Here is a 24,638-nt window from a genome sequence, read left to right as displayed (position 1 = left end):
TGCCTGTGATCTAGCACCGAGCTCCGCTGCCCTTGGTCTAGGTTCATGCTCTAGAAACATAATATAGAAATACACATACTTAGAAATTGGGCAGCCATTTGTAGCTCAAAGAAACAGCATAATGTAAATGTAAAATGTAAATTGATACTTGTATAGCGCACTACTCACCCGCAAGGGTCTCAAGGCGCTTGTACGAATAACGCTGTGGAACCCATCCTGGCTTTCCCTGTGAGGTGTCCACTCCTGGGCACCCCCAAGCTGGAGGCCAGGCATCCTTAGCGTTGTGGGGGCCGTTGTGGAGATTAAGCAAGCTATTGCCCAGAGTTGCAGAGTGGGACTCCATGATTGGAATAGGCACAGAGGCGAGAATTATCAGTCCGTGGAATTTTGAGCCCAAGACCCGCCGAGGCGGGGAATTGAACCCTGGTCCCAGGCTAGACCTCTGCATCAGGGTCTGCCGCTCCAACCATTGAGCCACACTTCTCCAACTCCCTTATACATCTTGACCCAGCACAGGTCTCTAATTTAGTCAACCACTGTGGTCCCCAACTTGCTATATAACCGGGCCACTGATTATTGCAAAAAAAAAAAAAAAAGACTATCCCAACAGATCTCTACACCATCTCTTCTTGCAACCTATGCCCTCAGGACCATAGACATCAAACTAAAAATCTTACAATGGGTAAACCAGCTTAGTGGACTATGACCTTAAGAAATACCATAAAGGGAGTAGAAGAGCGGTTCAAAGCTGCCAGGTTACTAGTAACCGTAACCAGTGTGTCATTCGCTCACACTGCTAGGCACTGGGTCTCATACACCATAACCACATCATTGGGGGTCATCACACAACATGGAAAACCTTCCCTCATAGAATCAAACCAAAGACACAGCATGGCTCCTGCAGCATGGAAATGTATGTTTTTTATGTGGATCTCCTAGGAGTTCCAAAACATAATAGAGAATTGAATTGAATTAAATTGAAATGTAGCTCCAATGAACCGCCCTCCCAAAACAATTAACAGAGCAGCGCCCTCCCTCACCTTGGGTATCATTTTATTTTCAGTTATGCATGTTTTTATTCTTTAAAATAATTTTTACACACCGCTGTGGTGCCCACACACTGTTGGCCGGGCTTAGAAAACTATAATGACATTAAAAAACAAATAGTGTAAAACCCTCTTCCAGCCTTATATAGTGTGCTACTCGCGTATAAACTTCCAAGAACCTGCTGCAGCCTCGTATGCTAGCAGCATTGAAGCGTCAATGGTATTTCAGTCTCACAGACGGCTGCAGCTAAAATATAAAACTCTTTCCCACCCCCAGCTGTTGCCAGAGGTATACTGTAAAGCTATTGCTAGACTTGCATAACAGTACAGCTAATATATAAACCTCTCACAGCTTCGAAGAAAAGCTAAAATGTATGTAAATCTCTTTAAGCCACTGAGGGTACTGAAAGTCCAGTATAAAATGTTCTACCAGAGCAAGCATGAATCATTTTTACCCAGAGATGGTGGTAGAGACCCACAATAAACCTCTTCCTCGCGCTTCCCAGAGTAGCTTGTGAGCTACAGGTAGATCTCCAGCTACCTGTAAGGAGCTCTCACGAGGGCTGCCCAGTGAACTACACTAAAAGCTTTTGCTTATTTGGATTAATAGGTCTATACCAAATTTGAAAAGTGTGTATTTCAAAAAAAAAAAAGTGTGCATTTTCAGAATTCATAAGCTGATCTTTGGAAAAAGCTGTTGAATTCCCAAAGCATCTTTAAAGCTGACATTTGAGTGATAAAAATTAATTACTGTTTGGGAGACTATTGCTAATGTTATTAGCTATGTGCCAGAGAATTGCAGGGATGGCTTTTATGTATTACCCATGTAGAGGCATTTCACATTGACAAAGCATGTTTTACCTTACTGCTGGCAGCCATGCCTGAAGCACAGAGGTGAACATCGTTAGTAATCTTAAATGGATCTTACAACATGTGGTGACCACTAATGCAATCTCGTCCGATATGGTTACTAGTATATCTCTAATAATTAGTAGCTCAGGAGGATTTTCTTTGAACACAAGTAGCTCTTATCACTGAAAAGGTAGAGACCCCAGCTCTACCTCGACATGATATAGCATCAGGGTATGAATATTATTTGAAGATGGTGGTGCCAGAGCTGCAGTTTAAATCTCTCTAAGCCTCAGTCAGTACCAGGGTCCCAGTACAGACCTCCACACACCTAAGATAGTAACAGAGTCCCAGAATAAACCACTCTCCCAGCCTCAAGACAGCAACAGAGCTGCAGCATAAATGTTCAAGTGATACCAGAGCTCCAGCGTAAACCTCTTCCGAAATTCAGTATACACCTCTTGGCCTTAGAATGTGACAGTGCCATAGCTAAATCTCTCCAAGCTTCAGGCAATGCCATAGCTCCAGTATAAACCTCTCTCAGGCTCTGCTTTTACCCAAGTCCCAGCATAAACTCCTCTAAGCTTCAGCCGGTGATAAGGCACAAGTATACACCTCTCAAGTAATAGCACAACTGTACAGTAAATAGAATTAAACGCTTGAAATGACGCACAGCTCAAGTACAACCCACTCATACCCTCAGATAGTTCTCTCCAAAAGTTGCATAATGACCCAGCTCTAAGTACTGGGGACACCCTGACCCTGGGAGCAGCCTTATGCGGACATTAAGAATAGGCATATGCTTGTTTACTCAGCTAGAGAAGTAACTGCACGAAGGGAACAGGAGGCTACTACTGTTTGCCAACAGGAATATCTAGGAATTACAGAGCAGTAAATACTGGTACCTTGGGGCCTACGAGAGCTCTCTAGCGCACAAAGACTCCAGCTCAAAGACAGCCCTCTAGCACACAGACTGTGAATAGAGCTCATGGAGAGCGTCCAGGAACAAGGAATACTTGCTCAATTTAAAAAAAATAAAACAAGTTTGAGATGTGGATAAAGACACAGGGATTATGAAAATAATTGGAACTAAATGTCTGGAAACATTATGTACCAAAAGTACCTCAAAGAAGAAAACCGGCTTCAAACAACTGTAAGCCTGGGACAGAAAACAGACAGCACTGCCTGGAATTGTGTCTGGGTGAAGAGCTTCTGTGAATAGGCAGCTGGATCACTTCCTGAACAAAGATCCTGGGCAGCAGGGAACAAAGGGGCCTGAGCGAGCACAGAAGAACAAACCCTTCCTAAGCAGGGAGGGAAGGAGATTGGCACAGCCCTGTTTGCCAGGATATGCAGCGAGCACCATGCCAAGCTTAGAAATAACCCCACCCACTTCCGGGGCTCGTGGTGCAGGCGCCCACCATGTCCACGAGCTAAGGGGGACAGACCCCACCCACTTCAGGAACAGTTGGGGGCCAGGTAGCCACCCACCCTGGGCCAATGGAGGTCAGGTGCCCCACCATCCTTAAGGCAGATCAGGCATTATAAGTAGAATCCGTCCCCTTCGTTTAATTTAAGAAACAAGTGTCATGGAGCCAGGGACCAGGCAGGGTTACAGGGGGACAGAGATGCCCGAGTAGCGTTAGGGTTTTGTTGTATCAGAGGAGGGAGGATTGCATGTGACCGGCACACATTATGGTAATGATATGTAAATTATTATAGCATCAACTAAGGCATCACAGGAATTCTCGCCTGCCACGCTGGAGGCCCGGGTTCGATTCCCGGCCAATGCAAGGCTACATTCTTGGCTTCCGTCTGGATATCGAATTGGGAGGGCAACGAGGGGGGTAACCGCCTGCTTCCTCTAGAACATTTCTGGCACATCGTAGTGGGGGGATGGAGGCGCACTGACAAGGGGGGTTGGGGGTAGTGGGGGAGGTTGGATCCATTGGTTAGGGACTGTTGTCTGGGATTGACACTGAAGTTACATCACTGTACATGCTGAGAATAGAGCCGTCTATGAATCAAGTATGTATGTTGTGTGCACAAAATCAATAAAACTGTTTTTAAAAAAAAAACTAAGGCATCACAGGGGTGGCCCCAGCGATGTGATGAATGATGTATGCTGTGGGGTCTTCATATGTGACAATGTGGGTTTTGGTCCCAGGAAGGTGGGGAAGGTATCAGGAGAGTCATTTGAAGTTATGGCCTCAGGGGAAGCACTTAGTGGCTACAACCGACAGCGTTTGGGGTTATAGAAGCATGGGCGACTTATGGTAGTGGTATGAGGGTTATCAAGGTTATTGGATGGTTGTGGCACCATGAGTAGCAATGGGGAGCTTCATCAAGGGGAAGTTGTGGTAGTGGATAGAGTGTGGTAGTAGATAGTGAGGCAGTCGATAGGGTAGTGTGGGAGTCAATACTGTGTTAGTAAGAGATATGTATGAAGGATGACACCGGTTTTCAAATATATAAGACAGGGTCAGTTTTTGGATCAGGCTGGGCTCAGCTATTAACCGGATGTATTGATAGGGGTAAGTGGAATGTATATGACCAGAAGAGGGAGTGATAAGCTATGTAAGGGGCAACCTTCAGCATCACAGACTATTACAGGTAACTACACAAAAGAAGGTTAATTTATGTTATTGTGGCGGGTCCTAGTAAATCTCAAGAAAGTGAAGGATCCACACCCATGTGAATTAGTGCAACCCTGGCTTCTCTTTTTGTAGGATCCTCACCCACAGGTACCACCTGTGGCATGCTTCATCATCAGATCCTCACCCACTACACCTAGAGTGAGTGGGCGGGCTCAACGCAGTTTGTAAGCAGAGTTCTTCTACGAATGAGAGATAGATTATCAGTGCATTCAAAATGCCTTTGGGATCCTAGCTTCTTTTAATATAAAGGTCCTTTGGCAGAGTTAAAAACAGTGAGATATTGCGTGGGTATAATGATCCAAAACATCGAAAGGTCGACATGTTTCAACCTATAGTATGTGACCAAGGGTCAGTAGGCTTTCTTCAGGACCAAGAACTATATTTAATCCCCATGATTTGTGGTTGGTATTTCCAACTCTAGACTAGTTCAGTCAGACAAACATGAAGCACGTAAGGCATGCAGGAAGCCGAATAGATAAAAACGGAGGCCGATGTCCCTCGACGAATGTGTGACTACAGGGATCGCGCACTGCCTCGAGAATCCCAACTAAAATTTAAGACATAGAGAGGAAAAGGGATGTGGTGATCTGTATGCTGCATGCATGCCTCATGTTGTTTGTCTGCTGGCTTGGGTCACCCACAAAACATCTCTGCCAAAGGATCTTTATATTAAAAAGAGCTAGGATTCCAAAGGCAATTTTAATTCACAGATAATCCCTCTTTCTCCGAATAACAACTTTGCTTACAAACTGCATAGAGCCCATCCACTCACACTAGGTGTAGTGAGCGAGGATCCGATGATGAAGCATGCCACAGGTGGTACCTGTGGGTGAGGATCCTACAAAAATATCCAAGAGATGCCAGGATAGCACTAATTCACCTGGGTGCTGATCCTTACTTTCTTGAGATCTACTAGGACCCCGCAACAGATCTTTCGGTCCGAAGAGATCACGATAACATAGGTTAGCCCTCTTTTGTATAGTTAATTAAGGGGAGCCTAGGGCAAGGGGGGGAGCAGTTGGAACATGTGAAAGAGGGGCTAAGAGGGAGTTCCTCGAACGGGGAATGCTAAGACTAAGCCCCATGGCGCGAGAGAGGGATCAAGAGGAAGCCTCTGCAATTATTTGGGAGGGGGCCCTCTGACACTGGAAAGGAGGGGCCACGGGTAGCCCCTGGCATGTGGGGAGCCAAGAGGGGACAACTGGCATGGGGCATGTTGAGGCCAGCAGAAAACTACAAAAAATACAAGACAACTCAAATGTAGGGTAGACACAGAAGAGCCCTATTCTTTGTGGGCAAAGCATGGATACCCTTTCAGAATCCATCAAGTCTCCAATTTAGCATTTAATGTATATTGACAGCAACCCCCACCCAGTGCCAAGCTTAATCATCGGCATGCGCAGATCATCAGTACGCAAGGGTCTCCCTCGAGAGCTATTTACAAGGTATATTTGGAAGAGGTTCATAAAATTGCAAAAAGACAGAGGGATAGTTCGACTTGGTTAACAGAAGGAAGAATATGGGCACAAAGTCACTGTCGCCCTCAACAGTGGGACCTGAGCAATATAAACATGCAAAGAGAGAGGGCGAGTGGAGTTCTTTAATTAAATAATAAACCTCATCACTTTTTTTTATTCGTTTAGTCCGCAATCACAGAACAACACTTTGAAATATCCTTTCACACCATACAAATGAAACCTGCGTATCACATGATTAAAATTACTCCACGTCTGCATAACATAAAACCCACTGGAGAAAAATAAACACGTTTCTGTCCTCCAGAAAGCCCTACACAGGTCAGAGGGAGCCTCTGGTGTGTGAGGGGTGGACGGGGGGAGCCCCTGGTGAGTGAGGGGCGGACAGGGGGAGCCTCTGGTGTGTGAGGGGTGGACGGGGGGAGCCCCTGGTGAGTGAGGGGCGGACAGGGGGAGCCTCTGGTGTGTGAGGGGCGGACAGGGGGAGCCTCTGGTGTGTGAGGGGCGGACAGGGGGAGCCTCTGGTGTGTGAGGGGCGGACAGGGGGAGCCTCTGGTGTGTGAGGGGTGGACAGGGGGAGCCTCTGGAGTGTGAGGGGTGGACGGGGGGAGCCCCTGGTGAGTGAGGGGTGGACATGGGGAGCCCCTGGAGTGTGGGGGTGGACAGGGGGAGCCCCTGGAGTGTGAGGGGTGGACGGGGGGAGCCCCTGGAGTGTGAGGGGTGGACGGGGGGAGCCTCTGGTGTGTGGGGGTGGACGGGGGAGCCCCTGGTGTGTGAGGGGTGGACAGGGGGAGCCCCTGGTGTGTGAGGGGTGGACAAGGGGAGCCCCTGGTGTGTGAGGGGCGGACAGGGGGAGCCTCTGGTGTGTGAGGGGTGGACAGGGGGAGCCTCTGGAGTGTGAGGGGTGGACAGGGGGAGCCCTCTGGAGTGTGAGGGGTGGACAGGGGGAGCCCTCTGGAGTGTGAGGGGTGGACAGGGGGAGCCTCTGGAGTGTGAGGGGTGGACAGGGGGAGACGCTGGAGTGTGAGGGGTGGACAGGGGGAGCCCTCTGGAGTGTGAGGGGTGGACAGGGGGAGCCTCTGGAGTGTGAGGGGTGGACAGGGGGAGCCCCTGGAGTGTGAGGGGTGGACGGGGGGAGCCCCTGGTGTGTGAGGGGTGGACGGGGGGATCCCTGGAGTGTGAGGGGTGGACAGGGGGAGCCCCTGGAGTGTGGGGTGGACAGGGGGAGCCCTCTGGAGTGTGAGGGGTGGACAGGGGGAGCCTCTGGAGTGTGAGGGGTGGACAGGGGGAGCCCTCTGGAGTGTGAGGGGTGGACAGGGGGAGCCCTCTGGAGTGTGAGGGGTGGACAGGGGGAGACGCTGGAGTGTGAGGGGTGGACAGGGGGAGCCCTCTGGAGTGTGAGGGGTGGACAGGGGGAGCCCTCTGGAGTGTGGGGTGGACAGGGGGAGCCCCTGGAGTGTGAGGGGTGGACAGGGGGAGCCCCTGGAGTGTGAGGGGTGGACAGGGGGAGCCCCTGGAGTGTGAGGGGTGGACGGGGGGAGCCCCTGGAGTGCGAGGGGTGGACGGGGGGAGCCCCTGGTGTGCGAGGGGTGGACGGGGGGATCCCTGGAGTGTGAGGGGTGGACGGGGGGAGCCCCTGGAGTGTGGGGTGGACAGGGGGAGCCTCTGGAGTGTGAGGGGTGGACAGGGGGAGCCCCTGGAGTGTGAGGGGTGGACAGGGGGATCCCCTGGAGTGTGGGGTGGACAGGGGGAGCCCCTGGAGTGTGAGGGGTGGACGGGGGAGCCCCTGGAGTGTGAGGGGTGGACGGGGGGAGCCCCTGGAGTGTGAGGGGTGGACAGGGGGAGCCCCTGGAGTGTGAGGGGTGGACGGGGGGAGACCCTGGAGTGTGAGGGGTGGACAGGGGGAGCCTCTGGTGTGTGAGGGGTGGACAGGGGGAGCCCCTGGGGTGTGAGGGATGGACGGGGGAGCCCCTGGAGTGTGAGGGGTGGACGGGGGGAGCCTCTGGAGTGTGGGGGGTGGACGGGGGGAGCCCCTGGAGTGTGAGGGATGGACGGGGGGAGCCTCTGGAGTGTGAGGGGTGGACAGGGGGATACCCTGGAGTGTGAGGGGTGGACAGGGGGAGCCCCTGGAGTGTGAGGGGTGGACAGGGGGAGCCCCTGGTGTGTGAGGGGTGGACAGGGGGAGCCCCTGGAGTGTGAACGGGGGGAGCCTCTGGAGTGTGAGGGGTGGACGGGGGGAGCCCCTGGAGTGTGAGGGATGGACGGGGGAGCCCCTGGAGTGTGAGGGGTGGACGGGGGGAGCCTCTGGTGTGTGGGGGTGGACGGGGGAGCCCCTGGTGTGTGAGGGGTGGACAGGGGGAGCCCCTGGAGTGTGAGGGGTGGACGGGGGAGCCCCTGGAGTGTGAGGGGTGGACGGGGGGATCCCCTGGAGTGTGAGGGGTGGACAGGGGGAGCCCCTGGAGTGTGAGGGGTGGACAGGGGGAGCCCCTGGAGTGTGAGGGGTGGACAGGGGGAGCCCCTGGAGTGTGAGGGGTGGACAGGGGGAGCCCCTGGAGTGTGAGGGGTGGACGGGGGGAGCCCCTGGAGTGTGAGGGGTGGACAGGGGGAGCCCCTGGAGTGTGAGGGGTGGACAGGGGGAGCCCCTGGAGTGTGAGGGGTGGACAGGGGGAGCCTCTGGAGTGTGAGGGGTGGACAGGGGGAGCCCCTGGAGTGTGAGGGGTGGACAGGGGGAGCCCTCTGGAGTGTGAGGGGTGGACAGGGGGAGCCTCTGGAGTGTGAGGGGTGGACGGGGGGAGCCCCTGGAGTGTGAGGGGTGGACAGGGGGATCCCCTGGAGTGTGAGGGGTGGACAGGGGGAGCCCCTGGAGTGTGAGGGGTGGACAGGGGGAGCCCCTGGAGTGTGAGGGGCGGACGGGGGGAGCCCCTGGAGTGTGAGGGTGGACAGGGGGATCCCCTGGAGTGTGAGGGGTGGACAGGGGGAGCCCCTGGAGTGTGAGGGGTGGACAGGGGGAGCCCCTGGAGTGAGGGGTGGACGGGGGGAGCCCCTGGAGTGTGAGGGGTGGACGGGGGGAGCCCCTGGAGTGTGAGGGGTGGACGGGGGGAGCCCCTGGAGTGTGAGGGGTGGACAGGGGGGAGCCCCTGGAGTGTGAGGGGTGGACGGGGGGAGCCCCTGGAGTGTGAGGGGTGGACAGGGGGAGCCTCTGGAGTGTGAGGGGTGGACAGGGGGAGCCTCTGGAGTGTGAGGGGTGGACAGGGGGGAGCCCCTGGAGTGTGAGGGGTGGACAGGGGGATCCCCTGGAGTGTGAGGGGTGGACAGGGGGGAGCCCCTGGAGTGTGAGGGGTGGACAGGGGGGAGCCCCTGGAGTGTGAGGGGTGGACGGGGGGATCCCCTGGAGTGTGAGGGGTGGACAGGGGGGAGCCCCTGGAGTGTGAGGGGTGGACAGGGGGAGCCCCTGGGGTGTGAGGGATGGACGGGGGAGCCCCTGGAGTGTGAGGGGTGGACGGGGGGAGCCTCTGGAGTGTGGGGGGTGGACGGGGGGAGCCCCTGGAGTGTGAGGGGTGGACAGGGGGAGCCTCTGGTGTGTGAGGGGTGGACAGGGGGAGCCCCTGGAGTGTGAGGGGTGGACAGGGGGAGCCCCTGGAGTGTGAGGGGTGGACAGGGGGAGCCCCTGGAGTGTGAGGGGTGGACAGGGGGAGCCTCTGGAGTGTGAGAGGTGGACAGGGGGAGCCCCTGGAGTGTGAGGGGTGGACAGGGGGAGCCCCTGGAGTGTGAGGGGTGGACAGGGGGGAGCCCCTGGAGTGTGAGGGGTGGACAGGGGGGAGCCCCTGGAGTGTGAGGGGTGGACAGGGGGGAGCCCCTGGAGTGTGAGGGGTGGACAGGGGGAGCCCCTGGAGTGTGAGGGGTGGACAGGGGGAGCCTCTGGAGTGTGAGAGGTGGACAGGGGGAGCCCCTGGAGTGTGAGGGGTGGACGGGGGAGCCCCTGGAGTGTGAGGGGTGGACAGGGGGAGCCCCTGGAGTGTGAGGGGTGGACAGGGGGAGCCTCTGGAGTGTGAGAGGTGGACAGGGGGAGCCTCTGGAGTGTGAGGGGTGGACAGGGGGGAGCCCCTGGAGTGTGAGGGGTGGACGGGGGGGAGCCCCTGGAGTGTGAGGGGTGGACAGGGGGAGCCCCTGGAGTGAGGGGTGGACAGGGGGAGCCCCTGGAGTGAGGGGTGGACGGGGGGAGCCCCTGGAGTGTGAGGGGTGGACAGGGGGAGCCTCTGGAGTGTGAGGGGTGGACGGGGGAGCCCCTGGAGTGTGAGGGGTGGACAGGGGGAGCCCCTGGAGTGTGAGGGGTGGACAGGGGGAGCCTCTGGAGTGTGAGAGGTGGACAGGGGGAGCCTCTGGAGTGTGAGGGGTGGACAGGGGGGAGCCCCTGGAGTGTGAGGGGTGGACGGGGGGGAGCCCCTGGAGTGTGAGGGGTGGACAGGGGGAGCCCCTGGAGTGAGGGGTGGACAGGGGGAGCCCCTGGAGTGAGGGGTGGACAGGGGGAGCCCCTGGAGTGAGGGGTGGACGGGGGGAGCCCCTGGAGTGAGGGGTGGACGGGGGGAGCCCCTGGAGTGTGAGGGGTGGACAGGGGGAGCCCCTGGAGTGGGGGGGGGGGGCAGGTAGCTTCAGTCAGGGGGTGTAGGGAGTCAGCCGGCTCTAGTTTGGGGGTTACCGGTGTCTCGGTCACTCCTGGGCCTGGGGGCCGGTGGGGGCTCCGGGGCCCTCTGCCCCCGCCCGGGCCTCCCGTGAGTCCTTCCGCCCGGGGCTGCTTCCTTGCCCCCTCCCTCCCCCCAGGCCGCCCTCGGGGCCCTCCTTCCCTCCCCCCCGGGGGTCACTCACCGCCTCGGGCCCGCGGGGAGCAGGGGCAGCGCCGGGACAGAGGCGCCGCAGAGCCGGACACGGGCGGCGCAGCGAGTCACAGGAACCCGAGTCACTGCCAGAGCCCGCCCCCCGCTCCCGGGGCCGGCCAGAGGGGGCGCTGCAGGAGCGCGCGGGGAGCGCGGCGGCGGGGACGGCAAACACAGCATTAACACGCAGCGCCGCGCGCGGCCGGGAGGGGGCGCGAGCGCTGCCGCGCGACGACGCCACAGAGCGGAGGCGCAGCTGCAGTACCGCCGCTGACCGCGAGAGGCGCTGTGAACCCGCCCGCCCGAGGAAGGAACGGCAGCAACAGGGACTGAGAACCAGAGAAACAACCTGCAGTTCCGGGGACGGCCGCGCTGGAGAGAGTGACGGCGGCTCCGGGAAGGGACCGTCATTGTGTCTCGTCCCCGCCCGCACCGTTTCTGCCACGACGGGGCGAGAGTCGCGTCGAATCAGACTCCGTCTGGGAGACTCTGACCGACACCGGGGAGGAACGAGCTATAAAAACAAAATCACATTTTTTATTTTTCCTGACCCTCTGTTCACGTGTAAAATCCACAAACGAACAAGAATCTCAGAAACAACGGGCATTACTCCGATGGTACGGAGCGCCAGAGCAGAGCACCCGGGGCTCGTTGGGCCGCATCAATTTATACCGTATGCAGTGCCAAATCTCTCCAACAGGGGGCGCCAGAAGCAGCCCGACCGCGTCGTAGCGTTGGACTAATGGGCAAAGACTTCAGCCCTGCATCCATAGTGCGTCACTTCCGTCCGCACGTGATTGGGCCTGGAGTCTCGTTTTGACGTCTTGCGCAATACCAGACGTCAGAGCTAGAGCGCGTGCACAAGTCTAAAGACCAAGCGACCCGTTTTTAGTTCGGGTTAGAAGAAAGTCGCTAAGCAACGGTGCACCATCAAGTGACTGTGCGTCACGCCGTATTCCCGGTGCGTCATGCGTGTGATGACTTCCGGTCGCAGGCGACAGGCGCTAGTGGTTCCGGGTGAGGCTGAAGTAAACATTGGCCGTTGTGTGAGGGTAGTTTGAGGGGGTGTGAGGAGAACGTGAGGGGGTCGGAGGGTACTGGGGGTGGGTGTAGAGTCCAGGACCCCCCGCAGCAGCAGCTCCAATGGCCGACTCCGGCTCGGAGGACGAGGAGGACTGCCCGGAGCTCATCCCCATCCCCGAGCCGCCGCCGCCTCAGGCCGCCCGCATCCCCGTCACCATCATCACCGGCTACCTGGGCGCGGGCAAGAGCACGCTGCTGCAGCACATCCTGTCCGAGCAGCACCACAAGCGCATCGCCGTCATCCTGAACGAGTTCGGCGAGGGCGGCGCGCTGGAGAAGCCGCTGGCCGTGGGCCAGGCCGGGGAGCTGTACGAGGAGTGGCTGGAGCTGCGCAACGGCTGCCTCTGCTGCTCCGTCAAGGACCGCGGCGTGCAGGCCATCGAGAGCCTCATGCGCCGCAGGGGCCGCTTCGACTACATCCTGCTGGAGACCACCGGCCTGGCCGACCCGGGCGCCGTGGCCGCCGTCTTCTGGGTGGACGCCGAGCTGGGCAGCGAGCTCTACCTGGACGGCATCGTGTCGGTGGTGGACGCCAAGTACGGGCTGCGGCAGCTGCGCGAGGAGAAGGCCGGGGGGCTGGTCAACGAGGCGGCCCGGCAGGTGGCCCTGGCCGACCTGCTCATCATCAACAAGACGGACCTGGTGCCGCCGGCGGAGCTGGAGGCGCTGCGAGCCGCCGTGCGCTCCATCAACGGCTGCGTCAAGCTGCTGGAGACGCAGAGGGCCAGGGTGGACGTCTCGGACGTGCTGGATCTGCACTCCTTCGACAGGCTCTCCAGCACGAGTCTGCAGGAGAAACTGCGGCAGCTGGAGACCACCCGCCCGCACTTGGACCTGAGCATTGTCACCGTCACCTTCGAGGTCCCGGGAAGCATCGGCGAAGAAGACCTCAATATATACATCCAGAACCTGCTGTGGGAGAAGAGCGCGAGAGACCGGACGGGGAACCCCATGGAAGTCATACGATTGAAAGGACTGGTGTCTCTGAAGGGCAAGACTCAGCAAGTCATAGTGCAAGGGGTACACGAGCTGTACGACCTCGAGGAGACACTGGTGACCTGGGAGAAGGACGATGAAAGAACTAATCGGATGGTCTTCATAGGTAGAAACTTGGACAAGGACATCCTCAAGCACCTCTTTATCAGTTCAGTGTCTGAAGAAACAAACAGTTGATGTACACGGATAAAGTTAAAAGTTTGAGTTTACTGTAAATATCTACATTGCCACCAGACTGACTGTAACTACAACGTTTTAAAATATTGGCAATAAAGGCAAATATTTTTCTCTAGTAGTAACTGTTTCAATAAAGACGTCCATATTTTGCAGTCTTTCATCCAATGACATCACAAGTGATGTTGTACAAGTATTACAATTAAACGCGTTGTAGAAAGTAATAACTTATGGGATGTAACATGAAGTTCTATCTGTAAGGTTAATTAAGAAAGTAAAATCAAGACTAGTGTCACTAAAGTAGACAACCACTCTTAAATCTCACTACGTAACAAGTACTCCACTTGTCTTGATCTTAATTTTGTATATTGTGTTATAGTGATTCAAATCTCAGCAAAGTACTTTATAAAGATTAATGAACTACTTTTATTCAAGTTTCAGAAATGGTTCCATTTCAGAAACTTTACAGGTGTCTCATCACATGATAATGTATAGCTTGTTACAGGGAGGTAAGGCTATTTAACAGATAATCAGTCTTGGGTATGCAGTAGAAATCTTTGACTCAACATCCAGAGATTTTAAGTAGGACAACTTTCTTATCAGGAAAAAAATTATGCAAACTCAGGCCTCGAAAAATCATAAAAACATTACTAGACCTGCAGGGCAAGTAACTTGAATAATCTACTCAATGTAACTGTAATGTACTTAATCAGTAAACTGGTCTCAAATTGTGTGATCCTAGGCAAATATTTTATTTTACAGACCTGCCTTTTTTCATTATCTCAAGCACCTTCAAATATGTCAGTTCCGGATTCCTGCTGTAAAAAAAAAATCTTGTGTGATTTAATAGACTAAACGTTTGCTCCATATATAATAAAAATCTAGCTCGCATATATGGTACACGTGACCTGTAAGAAAGTAACTGTATACCCTGGACCAAGTAAGGTACATGGTGCACAGAGTCCACACTCCCCAGAGGCATTGGCAGAGGCTAAATTTTGATATAACCGTACTCTCTAAAGTGGTAGCTTGGTCAAGCAGTAAGGCAGTATTAGAGGACAGTGTAAGCATTTCTTGTACTCACTCAGCAAATAGTCTCGCACACTCAAGAACTGAACTCTAGGCCAATTGTTTTGTATCAAAAGATATAGTTGTTTTATTTTAGAACCAACAAGGTAGTAAAGTTTACTTTCTCAGAATGAGTTACTTTAGTTAAGTACTTTTCAAATAGTCAATGGACTTTTTGAATGCAATAGTTAGTTTCTTGCAATAGACAACACAATGCAACATTGCGCTCAATGGGAATTTTTAGTTGAATGCAATTAGTTACTGTGTAGATTACTTTTCTAACCACTGGACTGGATCCTAGATTCAGTCTCAGGACATGAGCTGTAAACAGTTAAGTAAAAGTTTTTTGGTTATAGTAGTGATTTTTAAGGAATATTATTGTATTTTAAAAGTTGACAGGCACTTTCTCAGCTGAAATTACCAATGTTATCCTATGGAAGGAAATTCAGGTTGCAGGTAAAGTTGGTTCTCGTTACTTTTGTAATCCAGTACTGGACTCCTAGGTTCAACACTGGGTCCTCTATCTACAACAGGTAAGTAATTACGTTTTGGTAGTTGGTACGGTTTTTAAAGAATATTTGTAGTTTGCAAAAATCGATACTTGGAAGAAATTTCACAGAAAAACATTCAATGGTTTCCTATGGAAGAAAATTCAGGTTACTGGTAAGTGCGGTTAAAATGTTTGTTCAGGGTTTGTGCTGAGCTAGAAGGTGCAGCACGGAGGTCTCTCCTGATCACAGGTGAGTGAATCGGAATTCGTTGTTTGGCTTATTTTAGATGAATATTTTAAAGTTCCAAAACTCCACACTTCGGCGAATTTCTGAGTGTAACCAGTCAATGTCAGCCTATGGAAGAAAAGTGAGTTATCAGCTTTTAGGTAAGTATTCGAGTTGCAGAGTTAATGTTCTGGGCATAGACTCGGGGGTCTCCCAGGGTCAGGTAGGTACAGTTGGTACACCCTCAGCGGCACAGGGGCAGCCGGGTGCAGAGGTAATTAGGCCCAATGTTTTCCAATGAGAGGCAGGGGGCCTTTGGTTGGTGGCTACTGGCTAGCAGGTCACGCGGCTGTGGGAGCTGGGCTCCTGGTCACTTGCTCAGGGCAAATGGGGAAGTAGGATAGGACACAGGTTGCACTGCCATGGGCACTCAGGCGGCTGGGTGCAGGGTGCTTTTGAGCCGTCATGAATTTAACATGCATGCTGTTTAAGGAGTCTGAGACCTTTCAAACCATAACTAGGTACATGGATCATCATCAGGACAAGAGTTTAACAAGCCTGAAATTACGCTTCCTGGATGTTGAGCGTGGGAAATGCGGGATCCAGGGGTTAGAGAGGTAAAATTGTCCAAGCTAATTGCATAGGATATGGTTGTGAACCAGCGATTCTGCTTGTCAGACAGCAATGAACTACCGGCTTAACTTGTGATCGGCAAAAAGCAGCCGCTTTCAAACCCAAGGACACCCTTCAGGTACCTCTGGAGCCGTAACTAACCCGTGTTGGCCATCCAGCCACTTCATCATGGTTCTCAACCATATCCTACGCAATTAGCATGGACAATTTTACCTCTCTAACCCCTGGATTCCGCATTTTCCGTGCTCGCCATCCAGGCAGCGTAATATCAGGCTTGTTAAACTCTCTTATCCTGATGATAATCCATATATCTAGTTATGGATCGAAACGTCATCGAGTCCTTCAACAGCATGCACGTTAAACTCATTTGTTAAAACAAGTGCATCACTGTTTAGTTCTAAAAGCTTGCCCCATTATTTGTATTGGCGAAAAGCTGTGTGTTTTGCCTGAAAAAGGTGTGTTTATTTGTGATTGTCTCTGTTTGTTCTTAAAGGATACAGGACTGTGTCCCACTCGTTTACTTTCTGATTTATCACAAACAATCTCTTTTTTGAATATTATTAAATCCTATGTCGAGCTGGACATCTTAAACTTAAATATAGTACTGATTCTGGTCTATATTCATTGTTTTTTGACTTTTAACTGTTTGAAGGACCTATTGTTGTTCATAACTAGTTGATACCCAGGGACCTTCCTACCTTGTTTACAACAAATATCTTTTTTACTAAGAGCATTACCGTCAAGGCGGGGTCAAAATGTTTCTCAGTTCATGTGTAAAAACTCCCTTTTGATAAATGTAATACTAAAACATGATGTGGTAGTGCACTTTCATTTACAGCCAGCACATTTTCTATTGAAACGACCACACACTTTTGCACTAGCATGCAGTTTTACTGCTAAAACTGTATAGTGTATCTAGGAAGCTGGCTCTGTATATGGTATGCCCACTAGGTGGTTATACCGTGTACAAAGTTCAGGGTGTACAGGGCTAAATGTAAAACCCAAAGTGCTCTATAAGTGGTAGTGTTTATGAGCAGCCTTAGGCTTAACATAGGAGTGTAAGACATTTATTAACCAATAAAGGACACATGATTCAAGAAGGAGTTCCACACTCGTTTTGGAAAAATATACCTTGTATTTTATTTTAAGACCAAGATTTTGGCAATAAGGTAAGTACGTTTTTAAATTAAAAATACTTTTCACTTTGAAAAATCGACTCATTTTTCAGAACAGCTCAGTGTGTTCCAGTAGGGAAAACAATATTGCAGTTAAACAGGCAAATAATGCACTTACAATTCCAGTGTCAGGACCAAAGGTCAGCAAGTGTCAGGTGATTACCAAAACTGCACCACCAGCGGCTAGGGGCAGAGGTCAAAATCAAGAGTTTGACCCATTGTTATTCAATTGAGATTAGGGGTGCCTGGAGCACACCGCTTGCAGGTAGGTAAATCCGTTGCAATGCCAAACTTTTGGGTTTAGGATCGGCACTATGGTGGACCACAAAGCAGCACTAACTGTACACCACCAATGGCACAGGGGCGGCAGTATGCAGTTTAAGCTTTGGGCGCCCAGTGCTTTTCAATGGAGATTCTTCTTTTGGCAAACATGCTGCAGGCGTGGCACCAGAGGTTACAGGAGGGAGACCAACAGCAGAGGTTAGTAGAAATGTAGGTGGTAATCGAGGCACCATATGTTCAGCTCACCAAGGCCCAGGGGCTTCGGGAGCGGGGGTGCCTTTTGATTTCTGAGTCTTCTTACTGGAGCTGGTTAGGGGAGCCTCTGGATTCACACTGCAGGAACCGTAGTGGAGATCCGCCAATGCTGGAGTCGAGGTCTGGATCGCTGGGGAGACTTCACTGCAAGTCTGAGCCACTCAGACTCTGGTCCTGGGCATCGGGTGCAGAGGGGGTAGGATCCCCCTGGATCCGGAGTACTTGGAGTTGGTTTCTTCTGGACAGGTCTGCCGTCCGCGGAAGACTGGAGTCTTTTTCAAATGCAGCAGTCCGCCCAGGGTTTCAGAGGTCACTTGCTGCAAGACAGGTCGCAAATTCGCAGAAGCTGCAGACAGGCCGGTAGGGCTGTTCCTTAGGTTGTAACTCATTTGACAAAAAACAACCTAGGCAACTTGAAGTATGAAAGGACCAGGATTGATGTAGAGGGACACAGGCTGTCAATTATTATAAAATCAGAATTTTATTCTCAAATTTTAAAAAAACACAGTGAGCAGTGACATAAAACAAATATAAATGTAAATTAGTCAAAAAAATAAAAATTCCATGAATAGTGCATTGTACATAGGCTTATTTATACAGTAATTTATACATAATATAAAAACGGTTGAATTAAAAGAGAAACAAATATAAACAATGTCAAGGTAATAAAAAAGGTGGCCTAATAATTCTCTACCCGCGTTTCGGCGACCAGCGCCTTCTTCTGGAGTTGCCACGTAAATTTCTAAAAGAATGGAAAAAAGTCATGCAGGAAAATACAATTATTTATAGCAGGTAATTTAACATATTAAAAATAGACAGACTTTTATCACAAAAAACTCAGCCATAACGTGAACCCTTCTATTTTTCTAGATAACATCATGTATTTAATAAAACTGTTAGTCATTCGTTCATTTCCTTACTTGTTCTAATCCCTTACTTATTCTAGTCGTTTGAGTGGGTTGGAGAAGAGAAGGAGAGGGTTGTTTTAAATTTTTATCATTACCCTCATTTTTATTCGTTATTCAGTATATGCGGACTTCTCTATTTTCCATTTAACAGGATAGATTATAGATAGACCAATAGATAGGCCTATATAGATGGAAGGTTGTTGTGGAACATCAACAAAACAGATACTATCAGGTACAGGAATTAAGTGGGTGCTTTAATCTTGTAGCTGAGAAGCAGAGAAATAGCTATTAGATATTAGTATATCGTATTTATACTTACAAGTAGCACTGAAGTGGAGATAGTGCGATGTAATCTGAGGTTTCGTGTTTTAGTCTTTTTACAACGTTCAAGCAGGCTATGATAAAGCTTTAAAAAAAGAATAAAAAGATTTTAAATTGAAAACAATTACTTGTCTTTTATGATGGATACATCTTTCATATTCATTTTCGTCACTTCAAATCAATTGTTTTATTATTTAAAAAAATTATTAACTGACGATTTTTGTATCACTTCTACTATATTCATTTTGGATATTCTGTCGTACCCTTAGATTCAATCATCTCAATTGTGAACTTAATAAGTGAGAAGTAGAGTAAACTTATGGTTCCAGTGGTTCCACTTTTAATCTTTTGACGTTAAAAATAATATCATATCGTTCCAATGTTTTCAGACAACTGTTTTCTATTATTTATCTAATTGTTATCTCAATGGAAGAGACATTTGGTGATTTTTAAACACTCTAATATGGCTAGTTCATTCAGGATGCCCAACTGCTTAATTCAAAAATAGCGCGACTGTCACTACGGATATATGCAATGCAGAAACGCTGAAGTTACATAGAGAATGACATTTGTCTAATAGACTGTTTTCAGTTCCTCTTTAGACTATTTGTAGAGAATGAAAAATAGGTAATTCTTACCCCAGATTTAAAATCAAACTCCTTGTCGAACTTGAGATGAAGTACAATGTATTAAAAGATCTCCCTGCCTAAAAAGATATATGATGAGGTAGATTTAGAAAAAGCATACATTCATGCTATTGCGGTAATCTAATTTGGGGAACAAGGCAGGTCTAGACTGACTTACCCGAAATTAGACGGCAAGGCTCCTTTATTCCCTCGAGGTGATGTATAGATTCACGTCTCGACCGGGAGAAGTAATGGGTCTCAGATTGAGATTCAGATTAAGTGTAGTGTATTAAAAGATCTCCCTGCCTACAAGGACAAGGGAGGTAGGTTTAGGAAAAGCATACGTTTATAACATTGTGGTGATCTAGTATGGGGAACGAGGTAGGTCTAATTCGACTTACCCGAAGATAGACGGCAGAGCTCTTTAGTACTCTCGAGATAACGCACAGATTTGCTTCTTGATCGGGAGAAAAGGTGAATCTTGGATATAGTTTGCATCAATTACTATATATTAAAAGATCTCCCTGCCTGGAAAGATAAAGGAGGTGGATTTAGGAAAAGCATATGTTTATTCTGTTTGCGGGGTCTACTATGAGAAGCAAGGCAGGTCTAATTTGACTTACCCGAAGATAGACGGCAGGGCTCCTTGATTCCCTTGGAGTAACGCACAGACTCGCGTCTCGACCGGGAGGAAATGATGAATGAGGCCATGTCTCGAAGGCCGCCTTTTTATATTAATAATCACGGGTCAAATAAATTTCAGCTGAGGAAATGTTTATTTTGCTGAAAAATAGAGGAAGGACTTACTTTCTTTGGGGGCGGAAATCTCGTAGCGGGAGTTTTGGTCAGTGTTTGTTTCTACTGAAAGTAGAGATAAGACTACTCTTTCTATTCTTTTGGGGATTTTCGTGGCATCCATTACTAAGAGATGCGAGGCTCGAAACTAAAGATAGAGATAGGACTATCTTCCTTCTCATGGCATCCATTTCTGAGAGATACGGGGCTAAAAACAGAAGGAGGACTTATCCGTTTTTTTGTTTAGTATACATTCCTATTTTTTGCCCGTTGCATTAAAAAGACTTTTGTCAAGTTTTATATGGACATTATTAATTCCGCTATCGGTAATAAAAAATAAAAATTAAAAGAGAGAAAGGGGATTAAATCTTATTCCAAAAAAGCTGATGTTTATATAAGGCTCAATATACTAGGTGATTAAGATGTCATATATAATTAAAGACAGGTTTTATCCTGCAGTGTAAAAGTGGTACATCAGTCAAAAGGAAATATGTATTTGTTTGTACAAAAAATGTCTATTCTATCTGCATGATTTACACATTTCTTTATCTGAGTTGATAAAGTACGATGTTGTCTGCATATTATGTCATACAATAGGTGAACGGCTTCATTTTTGAGGGGCGAACTAAAATCTTTCATGACAATTTTATTAGTGAATGGCATGTTCCCATGGGATTTCGCTGTTAAGTCCCTGGCTAAAGGAGTTAAAAACAAAAATCCAAAAGACTTCTCTTTTTTTCCGAATCGCAGTACCTCCTTTAGTATCAGGGGTATGTATTTTCTCTAGGATTCTCCACTTAAAATCTTCTACATTGTGTCCTTTTTCTAGGAAATGTTTCACCATCGGGGAAGCAATTTTTTTAGTTCCTATTGCTGAGCGATGCTCACTAAGGCGGGTTTGAATCATGCGTGACGTTTCTCCTACGTATCCTAGAAGGCAAGGACATTGTATGAAGTATATCACATTAGTTGATCTGCAGTTCCACATTTCTTTGGCTCTTGTGGTATGGCCATTGTGGGTGAATTCTTCTCCTTTCAGGATATTTCCACATGAAATGCATGAGGAACAGGGAAAAGTCCCTCTCACAGGTCTGTTGGTTAGAATCGATCTTTGCGTCCAATTCTCTTCTACTGAGGTATTTTTAAAACGAGAATGGACTATATACTCTTTGATATTTTTATTTCTTTTGTGTGCAAAGAGGGGCTTGGCCATTTTTTGTCCATTGGAGCAATTGCTATTTAAAATGTGCCAGTTTGAATTTATCACGTGCTTTACTTTTGCATTGACAGTTGAGTGTTTAGTTATGCACACTATTTGATCGTTTTGTTTCGGTGTCAAAACGATCAAATAGTGTGCATAACTAAACACTCAACTGTCAATGCAAAAGTAAAGCACGTGATAAATTCAAACTGGCACATTTTAAATAGCAATTGATCCAATGGACAAAAAAAGGCCAAGCCCCTCTTTGCACACAAAAGAAATAAAAATATCAAAGAGTATATAGTCCATTCTCGTTTTAAAAATACCTCAGTAGAAGAGAATCGGACGCAAAGATCGATTCTAACCAACAGCCCTGTGAGAGGGACTTTTCCCTGTTCCTCATGCATTTCATGTGGAAATATCCTGAAAGGAGAAGAATTCACCCACAATGGCCATACCACAAGAGCCAAAGAAATGTGGAACTGCAGATCAACTAATGTGATATACTTCATACAATGTCCTTGCCTTCTAGGATACGTAGGAGAAACGTCACGCATGATTCAAACCCGCCTTAGTGAGCATCGCTCAGCAATAAGAACTAAAAAAATTGCTTCCCCGATGGTGAAACATTTCCTAGAAAAAGGACACAATGTAGAAGATTTTAAGTGGAGAATCCTAGAGAAAATACATACCCCTGATACTAAAGGAGGTACTGCAATTCGGAAAAAAAGAGGAGTCTTTTGGATTTTTGTTTTTAACTCCTTTAGCCAGGGACTTAACAGCGAAATCCCATGGGAACATGCCATTCACTAATAAAATTGTCATGAAAGATTTTAGTTCGCCCCTCAAAAATGAAGCCGTTCACCTATTGTATGACATAATATGCAGACAACATCGTACTTTATCAACTCAGATAAAGAAATGTGTAAATCATGCAGACAGAATAGACATTTTTTGTACAAACAAATACATATTTCCTTTTGACTGATGTACCACTTTTACACTGCAGGATAAAACCTGTCTTTAATTATATATGACATCTTAATCACCTAGTATATTGAGCCTTATATAAACATCAGCTTTTTTGGAATAAGATTTAATCCCCTTTCTCTCTTTTAATTTTTATTTTTTATTACCGATAGCGGAATTAATAATGTCCATATAAAACTTGACAAAAGTCTTTTTAATGCAACGGGCAAAAAATAGGAATGTATACTAAACAAAAAAACGGATAAGTCCTCCTTCTGTTTTTAGCCCCGTATCTCTCAGAAATGGATGCCATGAGAAGGAAGATAGTCCTATCTCTATCTTTAGTTTCGAGCCTCGCATCTCTTAGTAATGGATGCCACGAAAATCCCCAAAAGAATAGAAAGAGTAGTCTTATCTCTACTTTCAGTAGAAACAAACACTGACCAAAACTCCCGCTACGAGATTTCCGCCCCCAAAGAAAGTAAGTCCTTCCTCTATTTTTCAGCAAAATAAACATTTCCTCAGCTGAAATTGATTTGACCCGTGATTATTAATATAAAAAGGCGGCCCTCGAGACATGGCCTCATTCATCATTTCCTCCCGGTCGAGACGCGAGTCTGTGCGTTACTCCAAGGGAATCAAGGAGCCCTGCCGTCTATCTTCGGGTAAGTCAAATTAGACCTGCCTTGCTTCTCATAGTAGACCCCGCAAACAGAATAAACATATGCTTTTCCTAAATCCACCTCCTTTATCTTTCCAGGCAGGGAGATCTTTTAATATATAGTAATTGATGCAAACTATATCCAAGATTCACCTTTTCTCCCGATCAAGAAGCAAATCTGTGCGTTATCTCGAGAGTACTAAAGAGCTCTGCCGTCTATCTTCGGGTAAGTCGAATTAGACCTACCTCGTTCCCCATACTAGATCACCACAATGTTATAAACGTATGCTTTTCCTAAACCTACCTCCCTTGTCCTTGTAGGCAGGGAGATCTTTTAATACACTACACTTAATTTGAATCTCAATCTGAGACCCATTACTTCTCCCGGTCGAGACGTGAATCTATACATCACCTCGAGGGAATAAAGGAGCCTTGCCGTCTAATTTCGGGTAAGTCAGTCTAGACCTGCCTTGTTCCCCAAATTAGATTACCGCAATAGCATGAATGTATGCTTTTCCTAAATCTACCTCATCATATATCTTTTTAGGCAGGGAGATCTTTTAATACATTGTACTTCATCTCAAGTTCGACAAGGAGTTTGATTTTAAATCTGGGGTAAGAATTACCTATTTTTCATTCTCTACAAATAGTCTAAAGAGGAACTGAAAACAGTCTATTAGACAAATGTCATTCTCTATGTAACTTCAGCGTTTCTGCATTGCATATATCCGTAGTGACAGTCGCGCTATTTTTGAATTAAGCAGTTGGGCATCCTGAATGAACTAGCCATATTAGAGTGTTTAAAAATCACCAAATGTCTCTTCCATTGAGATAACAATTAGATAAATAATAGAAAACAGTTGTCTGAAAACATTGGAACGATATGATATTATTTTTAACGTCAAAAGATTAAAAGTGGAACCACTGGAACCATAAGTTTACTCTACTTCTCACTTATTAAGTTCACAATTGAGATGATTGAATCTCTAAGGGTACGACAGAATATCCAAAATGAATATAGTAGAAGTGATACAAAAATCGTCAGTTAATAATTTTTTAAAATAATAAAACAATTGATTTGAAGTGACGAAAATGAATATGAAAGATGTATCCATCATAAAAGACAAGTAATTGTTTTCAATTTAAAATCTTTTTATTATTTTTTTAAAGCTTTATCATAGCCTGCTTGAACGTTGTAAAAAGACTAAAACACGAAACCTCAGATTACATTGCACTATCTCCACTTCAGTGCTACTTGTAAGTATAAATACGATATACTAATATCTAATAGCTATTTCTCTGCTTCTCAGCTACAAGATTAAAGCACCCACTTAATTCCTGTACCTGATAGTATCTGTTTTGTTGATGTTCCACAACAACCTTCCATCTATATAGGCCTATCTATTGGTCTATCTATAATCTATCCTGTTAAATGGAAAATAGAGAAGTCCGCATATACTGAATAACGAATAAAAATTAGGGTAATGATAAAAATTTAAAACAACCCTCTCCTTCTCTTCTCCAACCCACTCAAACGACTAGAATAAGTAAGGGATTAGAATAAGTAAGGAAATGAAGGAATGACTAACAGTTTTATTAAATACATGATGTTATCTAGAAAAATAGAAGGGTTCACGTTATGGCTGAATTTTTTGTGATAAAAGTCTGTCTATTTTTAATATGTTAAATTACCTGCTATAAATAATTGTATTTTCCTGCATGACTTTTTTCCATTCTTTTAGAAATTTACGTGGCAACTCCAGAAGAAGGCGCTGGTCGCCGAAACGCGCGTAGAGAATTATTAGGCCACCTTTTTTATTACCTTGACATTGTTTATATTTGTTTCTCTTTTAATTCAACCGTTTTTATATTATGTA

The 24,638-nt window shown here is 48.2% G+C and overlaps 2 protein-coding genes across 10 annotated transcripts in view; one reads left to right on the top strand and one right to left on the bottom strand.

Annotated features, from left to right (window-relative positions):
* Positions 1-11,588, bottom strand: part of HECTD1 (HECT domain E3 ubiquitin protein ligase 1) — a 424,699-nt gene extending 413,111 nt beyond the window's left edge. For 8 of the 9 annotated variants that reach the window (XM_078659396.1, XM_078659400.1, XM_078659398.1 and 5 more), the window contains exon 1: positions 10,891-11,024. The gene's annotated coding sequence lies outside the window, so the exon portion shown is untranslated. Of the gene's footprint in view, positions 1-10,890; positions 11,025-11,570 lie in introns of those variants that run through there. The other variant, XM_078659397.1, reaches the window with a different exon arrangement.
* Positions 11,589-11,895: 307 nt separating this feature from the next.
* On the top strand, positions 11,896-13,272 carry LOC144780889 (zinc-regulated GTPase metalloprotein activator 1B-like). The gene has a single exon (XM_078659405.1). The coding sequence runs from the start codon at positions 12,042-12,044 to the stop codon at positions 13,152-13,154; it is 1,113 nt and encodes a 370-aa protein (XP_078515531.1). The 5' UTR covers positions 11,896-12,041; the 3' UTR covers positions 13,155-13,272.
* Positions 13,273-24,638: the final 11,366 nt, after the last annotated feature.

The sequence above is a fragment of the Lissotriton helveticus genome, chromosome 9, assembly GCF_964261635.1.
Source record: "Lissotriton helveticus chromosome 9, aLisHel1.1, whole genome shotgun sequence".
Classification (NCBI taxonomy): Eukaryota; Metazoa; Chordata; class Amphibia; order Caudata; family Salamandridae; genus Lissotriton; species Lissotriton helveticus.
The sequence above is the reverse complement of the archived record's forward strand: the minus strand, read 5'-3'. Positions and strand labels throughout refer to the sequence as shown.

Excerpts from the sequence above, each read along its gene's own strand:
- LOC144780889 (XM_078659405.1), top strand. The coding sequence starts at position 12,042 with ATGGCCGACTCCGGCTCGGAGGACGAGGAGGACTGCCCGGAGCTCATC.